Source organism: Leucoraja erinacea, chromosome 39, assembly GCF_028641065.1.
Source record: "Leucoraja erinacea ecotype New England chromosome 39, Leri_hhj_1, whole genome shotgun sequence".
NCBI lineage: Eukaryota > Metazoa > Chordata > Chondrichthyes > Rajiformes > Rajidae > Leucoraja > Leucoraja erinaceus.
In genome coordinates, this window is record NC_073415.1 from 3,449,371 (window position 1) to 3,467,923 (window position 18,553).

At 45.6% G+C, this 18,553-nt stretch overlaps 1 protein-coding gene across 3 annotated transcripts in view; it reads right to left on the reverse strand.

Moving 5' to 3' along the window:
* The window catches only part of LOC129714464 (patatin-like phospholipase domain-containing protein 6), a 109,903-nt gene that overhangs the window by 19,590 nt on the left and 71,760 nt on the right, over positions 1-18,553 (reverse strand). Inside the window, exons 27-31 of one of the 3 annotated variants that reach the window (XM_055664070.1) lie at positions 17,107-17,225; positions 16,146-16,302; positions 14,442-14,558; positions 12,748-12,817; positions 2,196-2,312 (exon numbers count right to left, since the gene is read on the reverse strand). In XM_055664070.1, coding sequence (XP_055520045.1) covers positions 2,196-2,312; positions 12,748-12,817; positions 14,442-14,558; positions 16,146-16,302; positions 17,107-17,225 — 580 coding nt within the window. Of the gene's footprint in view, positions 1-2,195; positions 2,313-4,056; positions 4,177-12,747; positions 12,818-14,441; positions 14,559-16,145; positions 16,303-17,106; positions 17,226-18,553 lie in introns of all 3 variants that reach the window. The other 2 variants (XM_055664072.1, XM_055664071.1) reach the window with 2 other exon arrangements.

Here is an 18,553-nt window from a genome sequence, read left to right on the forward strand (position 1 = left end):
GGCTGCAGGTGTAGTATTGGAATATTTTAAAGGCAGAAATAGATGACGTTTTTTAATCATTGTGCAGGGGTGGTGGAAAAGGTTATCCAGGGTGTAGAGCTAAGGTTAAAATCAGCTCATGTACGATGTTAATGATGGTGCAGCAGGTTCGTGGGTTCCAATGGCCAACATAATTTGACCATTGAACTTAAAGCAGAGCATTGACTGCAATGGTATATTAGCTGATGAACGGGTGGGGTGAGGACACAAAGTGCTGGAGTAACTCAGCGGGTCAGGCAGCATCTCTGGAGAACATGGATGGGTGACAGCTCGGTCTGGGACAATTCTTCAGAGTATGTCTGAAGAAAACTGTGGGGGATAATATTGGGTACTTAAATGGAAGCATGGAGCTCTGCAGGACGAAATGAAATAACTCCCAGACTGAGACCGCCACCTTCAGGCACATACGATGTATTACTGCCTTTGCACATTGTCAGAGCCAACATTTTTAGACTATTGTCCAGCCATGTGCATTTTTCTCCCCATACTATGGTATATATTTTCACAATTGCACCAACAGGTAACACTATACAAATTCATTCAAGGATCAAGTTTCAAATATGTTTTGATTACACTTGAGAAATGAAATTGGAGACAAAAGTGCACCATGCAAGGCTGTGTGTGTGTGTGCGTGTTCTCCATAGCAAATAATAGTTCACTATCTCTAACTCCCCAACATTCCTACCCCACTGACCCAAGAACAGCCGGGCACCCAACACATGTTACCCTGGCGACACTGTGAGCCATAATGGCTCGCCAAGGATAGAATTAATATCCTAATTTGCGTAGGTAGTTTCTGTTCCATTTCACGCAAGAACTGTCCATAATCTCACGAATGCCGTGTTAGAATGGAGATGTGAGGAACTGCAGATATTGGCTTACGAAAAAAAAAGGCACAAAGTGCTGGAGTAACTCAGCGGGTCAGGCAGCATCTCTGGAGAAGACGGATAGGTGATGTTTCGGGTTTGGACCCTTCTTCAGACTGATTGTGGAGTGGGAGGGGGTCGGTGGAGAAGCTGGAGAAGAAGTGGGGGCAGGACAAAGCCTTGTGAGTGATAGGTGGATACAGGTGAGGGGGTTGATCGGCTGATGGTTGCCAGGACATAAGACAAAAAGTGTGAGATAAGGATAGAAGGTGTGAAATGTGACGCCCAGCGGAAGGAATGCAGGTGGAAGAGAACAGGGGAAAAGGGAGAAGTGGGTGTGAATCCCGATGGGGCACAGAGAAGGCGGGGATGGGGGGAGGGGTTTGTAGATTACTTTGTGGACTAGTTGCCTAGAATTGGAGAATTCAATGTTCATACCATTAGGCTGTAAGCGAACGGGCGGAATCTGAAGACGGGTCCCGACCCGAAACGTCACCTATCAATTTTCTCCAGAGATGCTGCCCGACCCGTGAGTTACTCAGCATTTTGTGTCTATCTTCGGAACACGAGGTGCTGTTCCTCCAGTTTGTGTGTGGCTTCACGCTGACAATGGATTATTGCACGATTTTCTCTTGCAGATGGGAATTGTTGCTGGTATTTCCTACTGCTGATGGTCTCAATAATGACCAGTCCTGCACTGCCCAGCCAGATAGTCCCCCTCGGTCCCTCCACCACACACACACACATCCGTTGCTTGTACACCTCTGTCACCGAGGAAGCATTTTTACAGCAGAAACTGTACCCTGAAGTTGCATTGCAACAAGCTTAGATTGCTGTCTCCCACCTGCCCAATCTCCAAAACCATTGCGGGTTTAAGGCACCGCATTTTTGCCAAATTCATTCTAATATCTTTTTAAAAAGCCAAACAAAGATGCTTCCGTACAAACCACACGTTCGACAACAGGACAGGACAAGTTAGGTTGCCGTCAATGAATTGGTGGACTGTGCCAATCCATTTCTGCAGCTAACTTATTCTGGAGCAAGTTAATTTGCAGCAGATCGGTCGGTGGCCCCCGGATTTGATGTGATCTGTGACTTCTGTAAGAAATTCATATGAAATTAGGTTTTGCGTCTCACATAAGAAGAGCCGGTTGGCGTTCATTAGCTTTTACAATCACTATACTGTAATTTCAAGAGCATACCTAGTAGCTTAACTTGACTTATTTTGCTATCAAGAAGCTTATTCAGATCTCACCTTGGGCCTTTTCTCTCCTAATGTCACATACTTGCCTGGCAGGTTGTTGGTGTATCCTCCGTCCATGAGCAAGTGTCCGTCCTTGGGGTCACAGAGTGGCGGCAGGTATCCCGAGAGGGACATGCTAGCTCGCACGTACCGCCACAGCGAGCCTAACCACACGAGGAACAGATGCAGTCAGAGGCCTAAAAGAGCATCGGTGTGCACGACACGCCACCCTCCCCCACTTCCTCGTTGCAAAATGTGTGCTCTATGCAGAGTGGTAGAGGAGGGGAGGTCACAGCTTACTACTCACAGGCCGACGGAAATCTCCACAGCATCTCATCTCCTGCAGCCCAATGTCCTCCTCCAGGCCAAACTATTTCCGAGGGGCAGGTGGAGATGGTGAAAGTGAGAACAGTTTGACACCAAATCTCGTTGGTGACAAAGATTTTCAGCAGAATGGCCAAAAGTCACCAGCACTGTCAGTGATTAATGTTCAGTTACAGTGGAATCATCATGCCCCTGAATAATCAGTAACATTGTGTGTCCGTTCTTCCATGGATGATTTCTAAAGTTTACATCTTTAAAGAAAGACGTACTAACACTAAGGGTCCCGTCCCACTTTCCCGAGTTATTCACAATCAGGGCAAAGTCGGGAGAGCTCTTGGAATGAACTCGTACTGTGGGACAGGGCTTTCAATCCCTTTTTATTCTTTTCGACAGCTCAACCTCCCGTCTCTCAGATTCTACACATTAGAGGTGATTTATAGTTGGCAATTAACCGATCAATCTGCACGTTTTTTTGGGGATGAGAGAGGAAAAAAGGGGACATAAAACAGCTTTTTCCCCACGAGTAGTAGCTCGACTCAATGCCCAAAAAATCTGTAGCCTCCATTTGCTCTGGTATTTTATTTAATTCACGTTTAATCAATAATGTTTTATTATTAATGTTTAATGTTTTATGTGTCATTCCTAACTGTCACTGTATGTCGTGTTGTCACTTGCGGGCGGAGCACCAAGGCAAATTCCTTGTATGTGAATACCTGGCCGATAAAACTATTAAATCATTCATTCATTCAGGGAGGAGACACACGTGCCTTTGGAGGCGTTCACACCTATGGCTTATTTAAAACCAGAACCACCTTGCTTACCCCAATTCAGAATGTATCTGCGCTCAGGTCTGGGATTGAAGGACTCAGCTGGGAGTGAGAATTGCCAATTCTCCTTGTTCCACAGATGGGAAGAATGAGATTCCACTGTAAGATTCTTCATTTGATTTACTCACTAATAAAGTTTATATTAGCGAGCATCTGGCCAGGATGCAATGATTTTGAAAGTTGCTTTTGGTGCGACAGGCTGTTGTTAAATGACAATTGAGGGAGAGTATACCAAGTAACGGTATTATTAATTTGATTAATGGTGACAATGTCAAAATAAAATGAAAGAGTCACCTGGAGACTGGGCAGATAACCATCTCATGATAAAACCCAGACCAGTTTGTCGGCTGCGAGACTCCTTTGATGCTGTGTAGATTTAGAGTTTTTGCAGCACAGCTGCCAATGAGCAAGATGGGTCCACACGCAAGACTTATCCACCTCATGCCCGCCCTTGGGCGAAAGGACAATAAACCTTCATAGAGAGACTTGGTTCAGAAGGAAACAAAGCAGTTTGAGGCATCTGGCCGTTGAGCACAGAAAGCTGACACAGTCCTGTTAGAAAAGGAGATTACTGGTGACAACCAGTGGTTTAATTGATATTTTCCATAACTTTAAGGATCTGCAATATATCCAAATGGTTGATTATCGATGGGGAGGCAAAGAGATCGCAAACACCCAAATGCCGTTTCCTTTCGAGCCACAAGTTTCCAATGTCTCCACGTGGCCAGTGTAGATAGGAAGTGATTGTAGTGCTGACCTGGGACATTGTTTACATAGCAGCCATCCACAAGCAAATGCCCGTCCTTGGGGTCACAGAGAGGAGGCAAATAAGGGACGTAAGATGCACTCGCTCTGACGTAACGCCAGATGCTGCCTGCTGGATGAAGATGAAGAGTAAGAAAACGAACAGCAAGGTGGAACAGCATGGGAAGGGGAGGGGAAAGAAATAAAGGGGACACAAGCACAGAGATAAAGCATGATAAGGGTCAATTGGGAGAACTCTTTGAAGAGTTGGGGGGGGGGCAGAAAATTCCTTGCAAGCATTCCTGTCCTTCAAGGACATTATATTCGCTTTAAACAGCGACTGCTTTGCTTTGGGCTACTGTTAATTTGGCCATATTTGAGCAAACTGCAGTATAATGTATAGGAAGGAACTGCAGATGCTGGTTTACACTGAAGATAGACACAAAAAGCTGGAGTAACTCAGCGGGACAGGCAGCGTCTCTGGAGAGAAGGAAGAGGTGACGCATTTGGTCGCCGGTCTGAAGAAGAGTCTCGATCTATTCCTTTTCTCCCGAGATGCTGCCTGATGCGCTGAGTTACTCCAGCTTGTTGTGGCTATCTGCAGTACAATGCAATTGACTACCTGCCATGGACACAGCAATGGTTCTCACAACAGTGGTATCAATGAAAACATTTTTGACACTAAATCACAAAAGCAGACTGGTTTTAAATGAGCATTAAAAGTGAAAGAAGCAATTTGATGGTGCAGATATTTTAGGAGGAACAAAATCAAAACAGATTTACTATGATGTCCCCCAGCCAATATGCATTTTGGACAGGGGGGGTAGGAGGAGAACTCATGTCCCAGCAGTTTTCTCCTGTTCTTTATTGCTCCCTTCAAACTTTATCATGGAATATTAAAAGGAAATCCTATGTTGAGAAGTTGAGTTAGTTAACTGGATTGAGGAAGGTTTCATGTCCATAAGCCGTAGGAGCAGAATTAGGCCATTCGGCCCATCAAGTCTGCTCCGTCATTCAATCATGGCCGTTCTATCTTTCCCTCTCAACCCCATTCTCCTGCCTTCTACCTGACATCCTTACTAATCCAGAATCTGTCAATCTCCGTCTTAAATATATCCATTGACTTGGCCTCCACGGCCTTCTGTGGCACTTATAGACAATAGACAGTAGGAGTAGGCCATTCGGTCCTTCGAGCCAGCACCGCCATTCAATATGATCATGGCTGATCAACCCCAATCAGTAACCCGTTCCTGCCTTCTCCCCATATCCCCAGACTCTGCTATCTTTAAGAGACCTATCTAGCTCTCTACAATTAATTCTACAGATTCGCTACCCTCTGACCAAATAAATTCCTCCTCATCTCCTTTCTAAAGGTGCGTCATTTTATTCTGAGGCAGTTTGGTGCAGTTAAACCCACAGATTTTTTTTGTCCTTTCATATGTGGCAGTCTGCTGCCAATTTCTGTTACTTTTAACATATTTTCGAGGGAATATGCCGAACATGATGCCATGACGAACTCTTAAGTACACAAAAAACGCTGGAGAAACCCAGCAGGTGAGAGGCAGCATCTATGGAGAGAAGGAATCGGTCGAGACCCTTCTTCAGACCTTCAGACTGCCGTCTGGGTGGGGGGGGGGGGGGAGAAAGGAAGTAGGGGGTGACAGTAGCCCATGGGAGAACTGGGAAGGGGTGAGAGGGAACAATGTTTAAAGGGGATGTGTGGGGCGAGATTTTTTTTTTTTTTTTGCATTAAAGGTGGTGAGTCCCTCTCACCTTAAAACTATGCCTTCTAATTGTTGACATTTCAATTCTGGGACAAAGGTTCTGAATGTCTACCCTATGGTAGACCCGCGTGGGTTTTCTCTGAGAACTTCGGTTTCCTCCCACACTCCGAAGACATATTTGCCTGTACGTTAATTGGCTCAGTATAAATGTAAATTGTTCCTGGTGTGTGTATGGTAGTGTAGTGTGCGGGGATTGCTGGTCGGTGTGAATTTGGTGGGCTAAAGGGCCTGTTTCCGCGTTGTAATGTGTATAATGTGGATAAATGTGAGGTTATCCACTTTGGTGGCAAAAACATGAAAGTAGACTATTATCTGAATGGTGGCCGATTCAACGAGATGCAACGGGGAGATGCAACGAGACCTAGCATTCATAGCAAAAGGATTTGAGTATAAGAGCAGGGAGGTTCTACTGCAGTTGTACAGGATCTTGGTGAGACCACACCTGGCGTATTGTGTACAGTTTCGGTCTCCTAATCTGAGGAAAGACATTCTTGCCATAGAGGTAGTACAGAGAAGGTTCACCAGACTGATTCCTGGGATGTCAGGACTTTCATATGAAGAAAGACTGGATAGACTCGGCTTGTACTCGCTAGAATTTAGAAGATTGAGGGGTGATCTTATAGAAACTTACAAAATTCTTAAGGGGTTGAACAGGCTAGATGCAGGAAGATTATTCCCGATGTTGGGGTCCAGAACTAGTGGTCACAGTTTAAGGATAAGAGGGAAGTCTTTTAGGACCGAGATGAGAAAATCATTTTTTACACAGAGAGTGGTGAATCTGTGGAATTCTCTGCCACAGAAGGTAGTTGAGGCCAGTTCATTGGCTATATTTAAGAGGACGTTAGATGTGGCCCTTGTGGCTAAAGGGATCAGGGGGTATGGAGAGAAGGCAGGGATGGGATACTGAGTTGGATGATCAGCCATGATCATATTGAATGGCGGTGCAGGCTTGAAGGGCCGAATGGCCTACTCCTGCACCTAGTTTCTATGTATCTATAAACTAAACTAAACTCTGGCTTTGAGGCTTTGATCGAACCCGGGTCTCCGTCGCTGTAAGTCCTGTAAGGCAACTCTACTGCTGCGCCACCATACTGCCCGTATTTGAACCTTGAACAGTATGGGAATAGTTACAATATATATTTACCATGAGTAGAAATAAATTTCAATTACACTGATGTGGTGGAGTCAGCCTCTGGGGACTTTCGATCCTGACAGTGACAAAGTGCCCACTCACAGTATTTACAGTCATTGAGATTCTCAGACCTATAGACTCTAATACTCACTGCTGAGATTAGGTGCATGGTAAGAGGATAACCATGCTTTGTCAAAGCAGGCGAAACAGTGTGGAAAATATTCTTGTTTGCAACACAAACGGAAGACTGTTTGTCAATGGTACATTTTAGCTCTCAACAGCAAACATTCAGGAGGCTGTATTTTCTTTTTAAAAACAGGACAAATTTAAAATCTTTTGCATTATTGTCCAATACTCACCACTGTTGTTTTACAGAGCCTGTAAATGGCAGGTAAAGCTAAACATTTGTTTTAATGCAAGGAAAGGCAAGAACTGAAAGGGTCAAAACAGAATATTTTTTTATATAAAAAGGGAATAGGGAGGGAAGGAAGATAAAAAAAAACACAATGTTGGGTGAAAAGTTACGCTTCGGTTAACTATGGGTTAATAAATGTAGTTATGAGTTGGTGCTGGTTTTGTAAGAATGTTATTATTCAGCAATGCTACCACGATGAGACAGGAAACCAAAGCTTTGGGGAGTGGTGAGGGGGTGAGGAGCATCACACACACACACAGGGCCGGATTTAGATGAAGAGAGGCCCTAAGCTGTTCCACTTGTGAGGCCCCCTCCGCGTTGGTTTTCAGCGCTGGCGGCGAGGCAGCAACCGGACAGCCATGGCGGCCAAATCTCCCACAATTCAAAGCGAGGGAGAAAGTGCCCAGCGCCGACCAGTTGCTGTTGCAGTGCGCATGCGCAGGGCGGCTGATGATGTGCTGGCCGTGGTTGTGCGCATGTGCAGGGGGGCATGGGGGAGGACGTGCAGGCCGCAGCAATGCACATGTGCAAGGCGGCCTGCTGTGCCGGCGGATGGAGCGAGCGGAGACTGGAGACCCGGTGGCCCGGACACGGAGAGATGGAGAGAGAGAGAGAGAGAGAGATAGAGAGGGGGGCCCGCCCAGAGTTGAACGGTAGGTGTCCTGCCTTGGCCGGAGCCCCCCTAGACCTCAAGGCCCTAAGCTTAAACTTGTCTAACTTATAGATAAATCCGGCCCTGCACACACACACACACGTACACACATACACACACACACACATACACACACTTACGTACATGACAACATCCACTCTCAAGGGTAGGACAAGGAGTTGTGGATCGCAATGTCCCAAGAACAGCTCAGCTTAGTATCGGTGACAGAATCAGATAGGAGTTTTAACAAAGGAGGCCGGCAGGCTCGCATCTACCACCAAAATAAGGATTGCAACTAAATCTCCCGGAAACTTATGAAAGAAACTTAAAGAGCCAAGTGTGCAAACCCGATCTAAAAGAGAACAGAATGGCTTTTCTGTGCTGTTAAGGCTCCATCTGCTTCAGTTCAATACATGGAAGTTAATGAAAAAATAAAATCAATAAAGAGGAACACTGAGTAATATTCTTCTAACTTTGGGGAGTTTTAATGATGCAATGCAATTTTCAGCCAACTGTTATGGTTTCAATCAAGACTTAAAGCGATTTTTAAAATTCACCACTATTTCTGGTCAAGCTGGTTTAAAATGGCGGACAATAGGTTTGGCTGCAGCTGCATGGTTCTGGTTACCCCTTGCATCAGGTGGCACTTGATGTAAACTCAGGTACAATGCAGAAGCAGAACAGCCAGACAGTTAGGGAGATGCACAAGTACGCAAGTGAAGTGGAAGGTACAAGTGCAAGCACTTGTCACAGGTCAAGGAGAATGGGATAGGGGGGACCTCAAAAGGCAACAACTCTTGGAACCTGCTACAACTAACTGCTAAATTCACAATTAACAGTAATGAGATCTTATTTCAGTAGGAAATAGCCTTCTATAAGAGATAATAAAACTGTTTTAAAATATGATTGGTGAACTTCATGGGATTCTTCCTTCCCGGTGCTCCCACATCACAAAGGCGTGCGGGTTTGTAGGTTAAACGGCCTCTGTAAATTGCCCCAAGTGTGCAAGGAATGAGAAGGTGGGATGACATCGAACTAGTGCGAAGGGGTGATTAACGGTTGGTGTGGACTCAGTGGGCTTTAGGGCCTGATCCCATGTTATATTGCTCTAAACTGCCGACACCCACAGACGAGTCTCTCTGGCAATTACAATAAAATGGTCACGCCAGTAAGGCCATGATTCACTAAAGGAGAAGACCATTATGCTTTTGCACACAAACCATGTCACTCTATCCAACCGATTCTTTTTTTTTTTGGCTAGGTTTACATTTCCGGGGACAGGGCGGGATAAAAACCCTTATTTGAGGGTTTATCATTATTTGAGGAAATGCAAAAATAGCAAATTAAATAAAATGGTGAAAAACCTGAGTGTTCCACTTTAATGATAACTCGTGATCATGCAAGGTTCTTATTAACACAAATCAGTAATCCTGTTAATGCTGTTACTATTACTCATATGCTGCCCGCTCACAGAGATACCTTGTCGAAAAGGATGTACCTTTGGATCTACATTAACCAATCAAAAATTTTGGATTAGCTCACACATTATATAGGAATAACCAAATACTGTGTAAACAAAAAAACCCACTAGTTTCTGAAGGGCCTGTCCCACTTACGTGACTTTTTTCGGTGACTTGCCGGCACCCATCATAGTCGCAAGCAGGTAGCCGAAAATGTTCAACATCTTGTAAAGCCAGCGGTGACCAGAAAAAGCTACGATTCTTTGGGCGACTGCTCACAACTATACAGGCGCCACGTGTCTATATGTCGCAGAGTGACGCCTATATGGTCATGAGTAGTCGCCCAAAGAGTCGTACTTTTTTCTGGTCGCGGCTGGATTTTCAACGTTGACATTTTTCGGCTACCTGCTCCGACTATGACGGGTGCTGGCAAGTCGGCGAAAAAAATCGCATAAGCTGGACAGGCCCTCGTGACCACTCATGTGTTCCTGCACAATACGATTGTTCCGAGCTAACAGTTTATAGGGAGAGGGGAACTTAAAACAATTGCTTGAGGAAAGCATCAGGTGAGGCAAATGCCATGGACCTAGTCACAGGATCTTAAAAATTCCAGCTGCAGTGATAGTGGATGCTTTGTTCAGAATTTTCCAAAATTCTCTGGATACCAAAGAGATCCCAGTGGATTTGTAAATGGCAAATGTAATGTTTTTCAAGAAAGTAGGGAGAAAGTTGCAACTCATAGGCCAGTTACCCCAGTCATTAGGAAACTCAGAGCAGCCATTAGGGAAATACATTATTGAAGCATTGGTAGGACATTTAAAAAAGTCATAACATCAAAGACGAGTTTGATGTTGTTTAAGAAAAGGATTAGAAAAAGTGTTTGGTGAATTTGCTAGAATTCTTTGACAAATGGTGGATGGAGAGGAACCAATAAAGGTGGTGTATCTGGATTTTCAAAAGGCCATTCGATGAAATACCACAGAATAGGTTACTGCACAAGAAGAGACTACAGAAGGTTGGAAGTTAAAGATTAGCTTGGACAGGGGAGTGACACAGGTAGAAAATAGCGAGTTGCAATAGACTGATGACTTGGATGAAGGGAGAGAGTCCATTGTACCCACGTATGCTGACAACACAAAGGCAGGTGCATTATTGCCATGCATTATTGCTTACTGATTTGTAAACTACCGCCCAAGCTATGACAATATCAATCTCCACTGCAACCAAGGTCGGACCTGTGAGCACTTTGATTTTCGAGATCTAATTTGCACCAGTTTGCTACACTCCAGATTCGAGCTGCTTTTAAACTGCACATGAGCAAACAAGCAAGAGCAGGATCACTTGCACAGGCTTTGGCCATAGCTGCAAAAATCACATTCCTGAAGGGTGGATTTAGTAAGTTACAATTTAAAGGGTCAAATGCCCGCACCATTCAAAAAGGCGATCTCTTACACGGAAAGCAAACACTGACATGGTGAGAAACCCTTCCCTGACTACTGTGCCTCTGCCAGGCCAAGATGCATGATTCAAATGAGCAGGGAAAGGGATTGCAGTGCAGTGAGGGAACTTGTGGTGGCCACAGAGGAAGGATTCAAGCAGAAATGCAAGCTTCCACAATAATAGGAAACCATTGCTGAAATATTCTCCTGGATCCAACCCTGTACCGAGGGCAGTATAAAAGGACTATGTTTCTATAGATAGAGCTCTAGGGGCTAGTGGAGTCAAGGGATATGGGGAGAAGGCAGGCACGGGTTATTGATCGGGGACGATCAGCCATGATCACTATGAATGGCGGTGCTGGCTCGAAGGGCCAAATGGCCTCCTCCTGCACCTATTTTCTATGTTTCTATGACTCACTAGCAATGAAAATTTTAACAGTTTTGTCTGATGTCGTCATTTTTTGTCTAGTTTGCATAATAAGATTTGCAAATTCCTGGTAAAATAAGGGCATAGTGATACAGTGGGGAAACAGGCACTTCGGCCCAACTTACCCACACTGGCCAATATGTCCCAGCTGCGCTAATCCCTCCAAACCTGTCCTATCCATGTAACTGTTTCTTAAATGTTGGGATAGTCCCTGCCTCAACTACCTCCTCTGGCAGCTTGTTCCACACACCCACCACCTTTTGTGTGAAAAAGTGACCCTCAGATTCCTATTAACTAATTTCCCCTCTGGTCCTTGATTCACCTAGTATGGGCAAGAGACTTGGTGTGTCTATCCAATCTATTCCTCTCATGATTTTATACATGATATTATACACCAATATAAGATCGCCCCTCATCGTCCTGTGCTCCAAGGAATAGAGTCCCAGCCTGCTTCTCCCCATAGCTCAGACCCTCTAGTCCGGACATAACGTTGGATAGAAGCAGACGGAGAAGCCAACAGGATACTTGGAGAGGAATAATTGAAGAAACTTTTCATTAAGCATCCCATTACAATCAAATTCCAATTCTTGCATAGAATGGGCCCCTGAGATACTAATTTAGTATTTAACATCTACTAATTTTCCTATGACTCTTCCTTAATTTTATTTTAAGTAGGATAGCAATTTATTTCAAAAACTAAGCTTCTCCCACAATATCAAAGCGGGATTATGGTCAACATGCCATGGGATTCTCTTACACAATGCCAGGAGACATTTACAGCACTATGCCAGTGTGAAGGGCTAGAGCAGCAACATCAGGGAAGCTCCATTTCACTGGTATTCATTGTGTTTTATCATGTGAAAGTGATCAAGGTGGTGCCCTGGGCAGCTTCCTTATACAGATCCACATAAAATGAGTAGGAAGGAACTGCAGATGCTGGTTTATACTGAAGAAAGACACAAAATGCTGGAGTAACTCAGTTGGTTTCGGCAGCATCTCTGGATAAAAGGAATAGGTGACGTCTCAACCTGAGAAGACACCTATTCCTTTTCTCTAGAGATGCTGCCTGACCCGCTAAGTTACTCCAGCATTTTGTGTCTATCCACAGAAAATGAGTCAACTTCAGCCTTTAGCTCAGTAAGAGTTTTAGGAATGTACAAAACGCACAGGAGCCATACAACAGAATTTCTCCCTCTGTGCTGCTGGGACCCTCGTTCAATCCGTTGAACCCTTCACGTTACAGAGGGGGAGTGGGGGGAAATGACCTAAAGATGGACGGGCATGTAAATGGCATTAAGCATCTTGCTGGCAGGAGGCAGGGTAGTCATGGATGGGATGCAAAGCCTTTACACACAGAACCAGGCATGAAGGTACAGCACACGTGGACATTCTTACCATCCTTATGCACCCTCATTGCAGACGCAGTAATATCAGTCGTCACATTGAAATACGGGATCCACAGGTCCTGAGCAGGAAGGGAGGGGAGGGGAGGTGGTGGGAGAAAAAGGTCACGATCTATTAAAAGCAATGGTAGCAAGGATACAATACGACTTTATTCATCCCAGTAGGGAAATTGATCTACCAACAGTCATAAAAATACAAAATAGATGAAACATGAAATAAGCAAGACGTCCTAATAGAAAACATTGCCCATTAGATGAGCTCCAGTCATGCAGTAAATTTCTACGATTCTAGGAATAAATCAGTCTGTTGAAAATCATTAAAGATACAAAGTGGTGGAGTTTCTCAGCAGGTCGGGGTGCATGCATGGAGAACATGGACAGGCGACGTTTTGGGTCGGGCCCTTTGCAGGCCGATTTTATAGGCAGATTATTGGGCAAATCCCCGGGGGTGAAAAGGCAGGTATGAGCCCGAAAAGGAGAGAGAGTTGCAAACTCACGGGTGGAAAAGTTGTGCATCGTGTAGCCATCTTGCAGGTGGCGAGATGGACATCGAACAGCAACAGATCTGATGAGCCGGCTGATAAAATCTCAGAGCCGCTACACCTGCCTGTGACAATTCGGCATGTGTTTGCTTCTACGGGGGGCTGGCACTCGGGAGATTTAAGGGGCATCGGTGTTCAGGGAATTGGTGAGCGCAGCGACCGAACGGGGGTGGTGGTGGGAGCGGGGGTGGTTGAGAGACGCCAAAGAGATTTCATAACTAAGACGTGGAAATTAAAAACACTCCCAGAGGCAGAAGAGTGAAGAAGAGAGAGAGAGAGGGGGGGGGGGAGGGGGAGGGGGGAGGAGGGGAAATAACTAACCCAGGGAATGAAAACCCACAAGCTTCTGGCAGGTGTATTAAACGCATTGTCGACTTGCGATATTTTCGATTTACGAGAGGTTTATTGGAAAGTAACCCCGTCGTAAGTTGATGAGCAACTGGTAGTGGCGGACAAATACGGGACAAGGGCAGTCCCGTATGGGCCAAACCAATTTAGCCCAATATACGGGGTGTCCCGGCTAATATGGGACTGTTGGCAACCCTAAGCAAGGGTATGCAGGCAATTAAATAAATGTTTAAGCTCAATACTCTCATTGCAGAAGATTACATGTACATTTCAAGAAGCTATTTGAATAGAAGGGCCAATGGATAACACTTTAACTGACCAACTGAAGCTGATTTAACTACATTGACATGCCGCCGCTGAACCTGGTCTACAAGTACATGGCATGACCAAACTAGCAGTACGACACTCTTTCTAGGATTAAATATTAGCTCAAATATCAAACAAATGTCAAGGAGCAATGTTTAAGAAAGAACTGCAGATGCTGGAAAAATCGAAGGTAGACTCAGCGGGTGAGGGTGGAGCGATGGAATGGGTGACGTTTCGGGTCGAGACCCTTCTTCAGTCTGAGTTTCTCCAGCATTTTTGTCTACCTTCAAGGAGCAGTAGTCAGAGTGGCTTCTAAAAATCAAGGTGCAATCTCTGTGGAAGCACTAGTAGTCAACATGCATTAAGTTCACATAGAACTGTCTTACCTTAACATTGGACATTGCAAGCCATCTAAGCTTAACTTCATAAGGTCTTGTACAATACCATGCACGCTACTTTCAAGAGGGATCAACTGTGGCTTGAAGCTTACCTCAATTTGTTTATCCTCAAAGACATCAGCAATGCTCGTGTTGAAAGCAGAGCCAGAGAGCATCGATGTGATGGGGTAGGTCAGGTCTAACACTGTTTTAAAGACAGAATTCATGGCCTGTAAAGAAAGGATAGGAAAAGGTTGAATGATCTCAGCTGGAACCATGAAACTCTTCTTGAATTAACCCTTTGCCCAAACTGTACTCCAGACAGTACTTGTGACTTCCAATCTTGCACTGAGCTACCAGGCTCAGTATTTGAAGAATATGGAGAAAGACTCGATAGACTCGGCTTGTACTGGCTAGGATTTAGAAGATTGAGGGGGATTGTATAGAAACTTACAAAATTCTTAAGGGATTGAACAGGCTAGATGCAGGAAGATTGTTCCCGATGTTGGGGGAAGTCCAGAACAAGGGGTCACAATTTACGGATAAGGGGGAAATCTTTTAGGACCGAGATGAGAAAAACATTTTTCACACAGCGAGTGGTGAATCTGTGGAATTCTCTGCCACAGAGGTAGTTGAGGTCAGTTCATTGGCTATATTTAAGAGGGAGTTAGATGTGGCCCTTGTGGCTAAAAGTATCAGGGGGTATGGAGAGAATGCAGGGTAAGGATACTGAGTTGGATGATCAGCCATGATCATATTGAATGGCGATGCAGGCTCGAAGGGGCAAATGGCCTACTCCTGCACCTATTTTCTATGTTTCTATGTTATCACTGGATGGCAGGTGGATAGGAAAGGTTTCGAGGGATATGGGCCAAGCATTGGCAGGTGGGACTCGTGCAGATGGGGCATCTTGGTCAGCATGGGCAAGTTGGGTCAAGGGTGACGCATGTTCCCAAGCTGTGTGACTGCATGACTCTGTGGCGCGCATGAGGCCAAGGGATGATCTTGTAGAGATTTCGATGGGCATGGATAGAATCTTTTACCAATGGTAGGGGCATCTAAAGCTAGCGGGCAGAGGTTTAAAATAAGAGGGATCTATTCAAAGGAGATTTGAGGGACATTTTTTCCCACACAGATTCTGGCGGATACATTGGACAAGTGGAAGTGGTAGAGACGGCACAATGATACACAGAGGATGGTGGGTGCTGCTGGGGGTGGTGACAAAGGCAGATACGATAGTGGCATTGAAGAGATCGGTGGAGAGGTAGTTGGGTGTGCACGGAATGGAAGGACATGGATGATACGCAGACAGATAAGGGTTGGTCGAGGCATTATGTTCGGCACAGATAATGTGGGTGCTCCTGTGTTGTTCTAGGAATCTTGTTGTGTGGAAATGAAAGATGCATGACAGTCCTTCACTTTGTGTAAAGGCCCTGTTCCACTTTCCCGAGATACTGACAAACTCTCACGAGTTTTCCCCTCGATTCGAACTCGGGGAATTACGGTAATAGCCATTCGTAGGTACGCGGAGCTTTTTTTTTTAAACATGTTGAAAAAACGTCCCGACTTACCTGATGCCCCGAGTTCCACCGGCTGGCATTACGAGCCGTTGCGAAAGATCTAGGGACTCCTACGGCCTCCTACGAGCTCGCTACAGACATTTCCCGACATTCCCCGAGTTCGAATCAAGGGAGAGTTCGTGAGTAACTCGGGAATGTGGGACAGTGCCTTAAACTCGGCAATGGGAAAGTTTGTCCTTTCAGATAGTTCTTTCTACCCTGGATAAAAAGGTTTCAAAGCTTCGTTCGAGCACTCACGTTTGCCCACTCCTTCGCTCTCTGCTTGGTCCCCACTGCACTCCGCTCCTCTGCGTACAATGCGCCAATAAATGACCCAATGGACGTTCCACCAACGATATCGACTGGGATTCCACTCTCCTCCATGGCTTTTATTACACCCACATGCGAGCATCCTCTGAAGGGAGTGAGAGAGAGGGGAGTGATGGGGGTGGCAGTGATGAAACAGGTGAGAGGGCAGAGGAAGAAGGGCAGGCGAGGATGAGGGAGAGATGGGAGGGAGGAAATTAATCCCCAGTGTGTAGCATAATGCCAGTAAGAAGGGTGATCATTGGTCAACGCGGACCCAGTGGGCCGAAGGGCCTGTTTCCATGCTATATTTAGTTTTTTTAGTTTTAGAGATACAGCACGGAAACAGGCCCTTCAGCCCACCAGGTCCGTGCCAACCAGCAATCCCCGCACATTAACACTATCCTAGGGACAATTCTTTATACATTTACCAAGCCAATTAACCTACAATCCTGTACATCTTTGGAATGTGGGAGGAAACCGAAGATCTCGGAGAAAACCGGCGCAGGTCACGGGGAGAACGTTCAAACTCGGTACAGACAGCGCCCGTAATTGGGATCGAAGCCGGATCCCCGGCGCTGCATTCGCTGTAAGGCAGCAACTCTACCGCTGCGCCACCGTGACTGCCTACATCTCTAAAGTAATGTTTAGTTTAGTTTAGGTTAGAGATACAGAGCAGAAACAGGCCCTTTGGCCCACCGAGGACATGCCAACCAGCGATCGATCGATCCCCGTTAGAAAGTTTAAAATGTGGGAGGACAAAGTCCTACATGGAGCATCTTGGGCAGCACGGACGAGTTGGGCTGAAGGGCCTGCTTTGTGCTATGTGGCACAATAACCATGGAGGAATAGTGCCTACTGGTCTTTCTGCTCAGCCTTAATAATGCAACAAATGAGAATGTGCTGCAGTTACCTGGCTCCTCCTCCTCCCAACACCAATGCAATTGTGTTCCCCGTCAGGATCCGGGCCAGCCGGGAGAAGTCACTGTGTCGGTCCACGGGTTTCTGAAAGACATTCTCATATAGCTCCGTCTAGAAAAATGAAAAATATTTAACTTTCGCTGAAATCCCATGTTCCAAGAGACATCCGACATAGTGTGCATAGTGGGAAGGAACTGCAGATGCTGGTTTAAACCAAAGACAGACACAAAGTGCTGGAGATTTCACACTCCCCCTCCTATTCCGAATCTGACCTTTCTGTCCTGGGCCTCCTCCATGGCCAGAGTGAGTCCCACCCCAAACTGGAGGAGCAGCACCTCATATTTCACTTGGGTAGTTTCAGCGGTATGAACATTGACTTCTCTAATTTCAGGTAGTCTTTGCTTTAATAATAATAATAATAATACATTTTATTTATGGGCGCCTTTCAAGAGTCTCAAGGACACCTTACAAAAATTTAGCAGGTAGAGGAAAAACATGTAACGGGAATGAAATAATAGTAGAGACATGACTAGTGCACAAAGTAAAGACAGAATTCAATTCAAAACACAATATGAGGCAATTAATGCACAGATGAAAAGGGAGGGGGAGTGTGGGGCTAAGGATAGGCAGAGGTGAAGAGATGGGTCTTGAGGCTGGACTGGAAGATGGTGAGGGACACGGAATTGCGGATCAGTTGGGGGAGGGAGTTCCAGAGCCTGGGAGCTGCCCTGGAGAAGGCTCTGTCCCCTAAACTGCGGAGGTTGGACTTGTGGATGGAGAGGAGACCGGCTGATGTGGATCCGAGGGACCGTGAGGGTTGGTAGGCGGAGAGGAGGTCAGTGAGATATGGGGGGGCCAGATGGTGGAGGGCTTTGTAGGTGAGGATCAGGATTTTGTAGGTGATCCGATGGGAGATGGGAAGCCAGTGAAGTTGTTTGAGGAATGGAGTGATGTGATGCCAGGATTTGGTGTGGACCAGTTGGAGTCGGTTGAACTTGAGGGGTACAAGACGACACCAGACGACACTTCTGTATACTGCCTCAGTGTAATCTATTATCTTACACTTGTACTCAAGTATGATTGCATAAATATAGAAAATAGATGCATGAGTTGGTCATTCGGCCCTTCGAACCAGCACCGCCATTCAAAATGATTATGGCTGATCATCCAAAATCAGTACCCCGTTCCTGCTTTCTCCCCATATCCTTTGATTTTGTTAGTCCCAAGACTCTGTCTTGAATACATCATTGTGTCTATGAATATATGATGATTACGGAACTGTGTGCAGAAAAGGAATTTCACTCTACTGAGGTACAAAACAACGAAGTACCATTGAACCTTTGAAGTTCATTTTGTGCTTCCTTGTATGTCCAGACTTCAGGGGAAGTTACCAGCATTTATGAAGCCCCTATGCAATGCGAGTTGTATTTAAGGGCCTG